The 7,721-nt window shown below is 36.4% G+C and overlaps 1 protein-coding gene across 1 annotated transcript in view; it reads left to right on the forward strand.

The window, feature by feature from the left end:
• LOC125656884 (uncharacterized) overlaps positions 1 to 6,024 on the forward strand; it is a 41,096-nt gene extending 35,072 nt beyond the window's left edge. Inside the window, exon 5 of the mRNA XM_056153966.1 lies at positions 2,625 to 6,024. Within this exon, the coding sequence (XP_056009941.1) occupies positions 2,625 to 3,106 (482 nt within the window). The 3' untranslated portion in view covers positions 3,107 to 6,024. The remainder of the gene's footprint in view (positions 1 to 2,624) is intronic.
• Positions 6,025 to 7,721: the final 1,697 nt, after the last annotated feature.

Consider the following 7,721-nt stretch of genomic DNA (forward strand, 5'->3'; position numbering starts at 1 on the left):
CAATAATATACCACAATCTTTGTTTACAAAACAAATAATAAACTCCCTAAAATGAGCTTCTGTGGTAATGTACAACCTTAATTTTTATGTGAAATCTTTTAAACATATTAGACAGTAGATTTTGATCATTAAAAGTGAAAAACAAACTTTTGGGGAAAAGCGTGAATCAGTCCCTTTAATGCTATTGATACTAAATTAAAACTAAATGGATATTTAGAAGGAGTAGGTAGTTCCTGACCAAAATTATAAATTTCACGATCATAGGGGGTAAGGATTTGGTTTCAGGGTGGAGCTAAAATTATTATAGTGATTATTGTCTTTATCATTTGAAAGATTTCTTTAAGGTCTTTAGGTAAAGCAGAAAATGGTGAATTTCGCAACCCAAGGGTTTTGACTCTAACATGGGTCCAGATTAGCTATATCGTTTAATGGTAATACATATATTATGTAAAGCTTTTCATCAGTAAATGCACTTTTGAGGGCATTGGAATTTTAAGAACATATCTTGTTTTATGCTGTTGCTGAATATTAGAATTTAGATTTGATATTCAGAATAAGATTTTTTTTCTAGATTTTCATACGCCCATCATTATGTTATGGCGCTGTCCGTGCGTCCGTCCGTCCAGGGTAATGTTTACCGGACTTTTTTCCGTAACGGATGCATGTACAACTTTGAAATGTGGTCACAATATCTCCCTCAAGAATTGTAAGAGTGAGTTTGCATTTCGGCTGGATTGGTCCATCCTTGACCTACTTTAGGGCTATAGGTAGGCCAAACAGTTTTCCGTACTTTTTTTCTTACAGATACAGATATTGCCCTGAAATTTACACATAACCTTCCTTTCAGAGAAATACAAATTCAGATTGCATTTCAGCTGGATTGGTCCGTCCGTCTGTGACCTACATTTGGACTAAAAGTAGATCAAACAGTTTTCCGGGCTTTTTTTCATTATGGATACAGATATTGCCTGAAATTTAGTCAAGGGCTTCCTCTTAGAGATCCCGTGGGGATCTGGGTTAGAATAGGTCCTCAGTACCCCCTTGCTTGTCGTAAAAGGCGACTAAATGGGGCGGTCCTTCGGATGAGACCGGAAAAACCGAGGCCCCGTGTCACAGCAGGTGTGACACGATAAAGATCCCTCCCTGCTCAAAGACCATAAGCGCCGAGCATAGGCCTAAATTTTGCAGCCCTTCACCGGCAGTGGTGACGTCTCCATATGAGTAAAATATTCTTGAGAGGGACGTTAAACAACATTCAATCAATCCTCTTGGAGGAATACAAGTTCACTTTGCATTTCAGCTGGATTGGTCCATCCATGACCTACTTTTGAGCTAAAAATAGGTCAAACAGTTTTCCAGGTTTTTTTCCCATTACGGATACAAATATTGCCCTGATATTGAGTGATAGGCTTTCTCTCGGAGGAATACAAGTTCAGTTTGCATTTCAGCTGAATTGGTCCATCCTTGACCTACTGTTTGGACTAAAAATAGGTCAGACAGTTTTCCGGGCTTTTTTCACTACGGATACAGATATTGCCCTGATATTTAGTCAAAGGCTTCCTCTCGGAGGAAGACAAATGCAGTTAACATTTCAGCTGGATTGGCGCACAATGACCTACAGTACTTTAGAGGTAGAAGTAGGTCAAACAGTTTTCCAGGTTGTTTTTGGTATGGTCACAGGTATTGCTCTGAAATTTAGTCACAACCTCCCTTTCAGAGAAATACATAATCAGTTCAAATTTCAAACATTTCAACTTAATTGGTGCACCTTGACCTACTTTAGGGCTAAAAGTAGATCAAATGATTTCCTAGACTTTTTATCATAGATAGATATTGCACCAACATTTTGTTTCAACCTCACTCTCGGAGAAATACATAATCAGTCCACATGTCAGATGGATTGGTGCACCATGACCCACTTTAAGGCTTTTCTATTCAGAATGTGTTAATTGTATCAATTCAGAATCCACATTATACTTCCAGGTTTAATTTTACTGTCCGACGGGCGTATATTGTACCGTTTGCGGTACTCTTGTTAGCCATTGGGACTAGTGATACTATTAACTAGTACTCAGGTGATCGAGAAGGTCTGAGGTCCTCTTGTTTAAAGAGTCTTTTAATGTGAACATTATTACAGCAAACGTTTATGAATTTGATAAAAATTAGAGGTGATATAGTTTTAAGAGTGTATTTGGACGCTGATCGAATCAGATCTACAGGAAATTTACTATTTAGAAGAAAATACAGTAATGAACATGGTACTTTGAAGGAATGTTTTACTGTAAATGTTGCAAAATTATGTATGAAAGATTTAGATAGACGATACATGAACAACATTATGTCAACACGTGCGAATAATAAGACCTAATGTCGGATAGAAGGAATACAATTAATATCTTAAAAACTGTGGTACTCCCAAATCAGCCAACTACAATTCAATCTAATTAAAATTAGATGTTAGATCCGCTCGCGTACTCGCACACATTATGTATGCGAGCACGTGAACGGATCTAACATCTAATTTTAATAATGTGATTGACTACAATTAGACTACTTGCAAAAAATTGTTATATTCATTTACAATTTTTCTCTAGATAATCAATTATACATTTTTACTTCACCAGACGTATTTGATGAAAATAAAATGGATGTTTTGAAAGTAAATTCCGAAAACATGAGGATACATGAGGACTTACAAAAAGCCATGATTAACAACAGGAAATTGTTGGAGGAAAGAGATGGACTCTTGCGTCAACTTAAATCGAACAAGCAAACGGAATTATATGCTTTTGCAGCTTTTCAGAGAGCAATTGACGATTTGGAACGCCGTAATAAAGAATTAACAACAGAAAATACAGACCTAAAAACTATGTTAAAGGATTATGAGAAGAAAAATGAAAAAATTGAAGAACTAGAGAAGAAAGATAAAGAAAAATCAAAAGATATAGAAGAACTAAAAAAAGGAATGGAACGAATGAATGCTTTGGAGGGTATGGTCAAATCACTATTGCCAGATGCAAATAGAAGTGGTGGATCTAGCGGTACTCGATTTGTCATTGTAAAACCCACTCCCAAGGGCTCTGCCAAATCTGTGACTCATAAATAGTGACATATTTTGTTAATGATTGGATTATATTCATCGCTATTATGATGTATGTACTGTGTTATCATGATCAAATATGTGTAAATGATAGAGTTTGTGTACACGTAGCGAATACTTTACTGAAGTTGTTATCAATGTCTGTCAAAATATGCATGTAGAATTACAAAAACTGGTATTTTCACCTGATAGTTCAGAAAAGTGCATTAATTAAAATGGCGAATGGCACTTGGATTGAGGTCCTCTGACAATACGGTTATTCCCTGGAACCCCATACAAAAGTATTACATTTAAAATGTGCTTTCTTACACACGTATTTTTTATGGTCTAGCTATAACTGTCAATACACTGCTATGGCATTAAAACTGGAGCAGAAAACTAGAACATATTTTGAATACTTTTCTTTTAATTTTAGCTATATTTTCAATCATGAGATTGTTCTTTACTAATTTTTAAACTAAAGTTGACAAATTACTCCATTGACCACAAAACTTTTGGTCCAACCATACATGTAAGGTCGACAATCGTGAAAAAATAAACATTCATTGGTACAATAGATTGTTTTATTATGGGTCGACACAAGCCGGCCCTGTTCTATAAGTTTGGAGAAGTCGCACGCGTTTCTGTGGGACAGGTGTCATTTACCGCGGAAGTGTTCTGATAAAGAATGACGTTTTTTATATATCAATTTATTTTTTTTTTCAGACAAGGGTTTATTCATTATATTTTTTATGACTACGAAAAAAATAATTCATGGTTACTGGTATGATATGTAAAACTTCCGACTACAATTCTTAAAGCGCGTAGCTGCTTTATTGCCACCAGTTGGATTTTGCTTTCGTCGTCACGTTTCTGGTTTATCGCAACCTATAGGCAAATTTATGCATCGCTGTAGTAAGGAGGTCGTGTTTAAAGTAGTCGTAATTTTGCAACCGATCTAGTAAGGGGTTTACATTTATACCTGCAGGGGCAATTTCCCTCCCGGAAATACAGTTCGTTGGACAGTGGATAAAATATGTATAAAAAGGTGACAATTTTGCCTTCATTCTGGGGAAAAGTGGGACACAGAAGCAGGCCATTCTTCAGTTAGAATTCCCGCTTGAATATGCGTCTGTAATAATTAGAGTGATTATTAAGAAATTCAAAATTTAAAAATCAATAAGAATCTGTGCATGAAACCGTTTTGGCTAGGTTGCCTTTGTATTGTAACCTTCGCATAGCCGTTAGAGGTCAAGAAAATCAATACTTTTCCACGGTGCAATCTATAATTAGAAGCCACGTCATTAAGCTATACACGAGTCATGAGTGTTTTCCATTTGTATTTTAATTTTACCAACATCTACACAGTAAGATCCGCGTCGATCGTGAACGAGAAAGAACTTGGGTACGATTATGTTTTGACAGCGAAGGACAGAGATCGGTATCTCAGAGGGGCGATATTGCCTAACGGATTACATCTCCCCCGATCATATATGTAAGTAGGTCATGCAAGAATTTAAAGCATGCAACGGTGTTAGGCTTACCTTACCATTTCTAAACGACCAAGATATTCTTTAGAATCATCATCAACACAATGAAGTTTGATTTCGTTTTTTAGTTTGAAAAAATGAGACTGAAAGTACTGATCTTGGGGGAGGGAAAAGACAAAAGGTAAAAAATCATAGGTCTGTGTTTACGGAAGGCAATGCCCCGGTTTCAAGTCTTCAAAACACTGCATGGAATTTTACGACGGCTGTGTACTGAAATAGATATGGTTAAAACAAGTGTTAGATAAACGTTGCCATTGTGTCAAGCATGAATGTAAAATTGTATGCGGTCCATAGCACCTAACATACAATGAAAAGTAATCGTGTTTTCATTTTTTTTTTGTACTTCAAACAAACAATTGACAATGACAAGTATATGCTACATGTATTTCCGAACTTACAAAGGATGAAGGAGGGGAAGGGGGCATGGTTTTACTGTCGTTGTTTCCCGTCCCCACATTTTGTTTTCGTTGAACGATCTTTTCATATAAACAAAATGCATATAGTTTTTCGTTGAGATTCTTCTTCATTATTTCTAACAGGAACAATGTTACATGTAGTAGTGAAGATTTTTTATTAAAGATCATGGGGACCGATACCCTTTCCACGTCTGGAATATGGTGATACCAAATAAATATAGTATATAGTCCGTATATGAGTTTACAGAATTTAATATGAAGGTGGTTTGATTATGGAAATTTCACTGGCTGACTCCCTAAGCTAAACTTGTTGATACTAGACTGGTCCTGCCTATTCCGCAATCTCTTTGTTAAGGGACCAGTCCAGCTTAGTTGCGTATAACAGAGCAGTTTCAATGATACCGTTTGAAAATTACTTTTGTAACGCTTTAGTGCCTAGCTTGGGATTCTCATTGAGCTTATACATTTACATGTTGTAAATATTGTATATTTATTGCAAGTCACTTCTGTTACTTTTTTCCTATTAGAACTCCTACACAAGCTAGGAATCTTATGCTTTTTAGCTCACCTGGGGTTCAAGTGAGCTATTCTGATCACATTTTGTCCGGCGTCCGTCTGTCTGTCTGTCCGTCTGTCTGTAAACTTTTCACATTTTCGACTTCTTCTCCAGAACAACTTGGCCAATTTCAACCTAACTTAGCCAAAAGCATCCTTGGGTGAAGGGCTTTCAAGTTTGTTCAAATGAAGGGCCATGTCCCTTTCAAAGGGGAGATAATCACAAAAATGCAAAAATAGGGTGGGGTCATTTAAAAATCTTCTTCTCAAGAACCACTGGGCCAGAAGAGCTGAAATTTACCTGAAAGCTTCCTGACATATTGCAAATTCAAGTTTGTTCAAATCATGGCCCCCGGTGGTAGGATGGGGCCACAAGGGGGGATCAAAGTTTTACATACAAATATATAGGGAAAAACTTTAAAAATCTTCTTCTCAAGAACCACTAAACCAGAAAAGCTGATTTTTACATGAAAACTTTCTGACATAGTGCAGATTCAAGTTTGTTCAAATCATGGCCCCCGGGGATAAGATGGGGCCCCAAGGGGTGGATCAAAGTTTTACACACAAATATATAGGGAAAATCTTTAAAAATCTTCTTCTCAAGAACCACTGAACCAGAAAAGCTGAGATTTACATGAAAGCTTCCTGACATAATGCAGATTCAAGTTTGTTCAAATCATGGGCCCCGGGGGTTGGATGGGGCAACAATAGGGGATCAAAGTTTTACATACAAATATATAGGAAAAATCTTTAAAAATCTTCTTCTCAAGAACCACTGAGTCAGAAAAGCTGATTTTTACATGAAAACTTCCTGACATAGTGCAGATTCAAGTTTGTTCAAATCATGGCCCCCGGGGGTTGGATGGGGCCACAATAGGGGATCAAAGTTTTACATACAAATATATAGGGAAAATCTTTAAAAATCTTCTTCTCAAGAACCACTGAGCCAGAAAAGCTGAGATTTACATGAAAGCTTCCTGACATAATGTAGATTCAAGTTTGTTCAAATCATGGGCGCCTGGGGTTGGATGAGGCCACAATAGGGGATCAAAGTTTTACATACAAATATATAGGAAAAATCTTTAAAAATCTTCTTCTCAAGAACCACTGAGCCAGAAAAGCTGATTTTTACATGAAAACTTTCTGACATAGTGCAGATTCAAGTTTGTTCAAATCATGGCCCCCGGGGATAAGATGGGGCCCCAAGGGGGATCAAAGTTTTACACACAAATATATAGGGAAAATCTTTAAAAATCTTTTTCTCAAGAATAGCAAAGCTGTGATTAATCATATTTATATGGAAGCATCTCCAGGTAGTGTAAATTCAAGTTTGTTCAAGTCATGCCCCCAGGGGGTAGAGAGGGGCCACAATAGGGGTTCAAAGTTTGACATTGAAATATTTAAAAAAATATATGTTCAAAAATCTTCATCTCAAGAAGAGCATAGTAATGATTAGTCATTTTAATGTAAAAGCATTATCAGGTAGTGCAGATTAAAATTTGTGGAATTCATGGTCCCCTGGCGAAGGTTGGGGCCACATAGAAGATCGATTTTTTTTTTTTACATGGGAATATATAAGGAGGAGTGTTTAAGAAATTTTACATGGGAATATATAGGAAAAAATGTAGATAAATTTTAAATTTTTTCTGCTCTTGTTAATTTTGCATCCAAATAAATCTAGTGATATAATTTCATTTTTGTCTTCATTTATAAATTAAGAAAAAGAAAACTCGCCGTCGATTCCTTTTGAACAACTTGGTGAATATCATTAATCTTGGCACCAAAAATCTTTGACTGAAGGGCATTCAATTGTTATAATTACACACTTAATGCACATATTTACAACGTGTATGACCCCCTATTGATTTTCTGGTCACACCTGCCATGTTGGGTTTAAAACATAAACACTCTTTTCTCAGGTGAGCGATGTGGCCCATGGGCCTCTTGTTTGCTAAGGTTATCTGCATTTTTATATAAAGAGCCGCTTTATAAAATTCAAACAATAGCAATGTGTATTATGTCTCATTCAGACCGAAGACAAACAGGTGAGATTCCTTTGCAATATGAATATGAGCTTTTACACAATGAGTGTAATACACACTTGTTGATGAGTACAGTGTT

The sequence above is a fragment of the Ostrea edulis genome, chromosome 2 (genome assembly GCF_947568905.1).
Source record: "Ostrea edulis chromosome 2, xbOstEdul1.1, whole genome shotgun sequence".
NCBI classification, from domain to species: domain Eukaryota; kingdom Metazoa; phylum Mollusca; class Bivalvia; order Ostreida; family Ostreidae; genus Ostrea; species Ostrea edulis.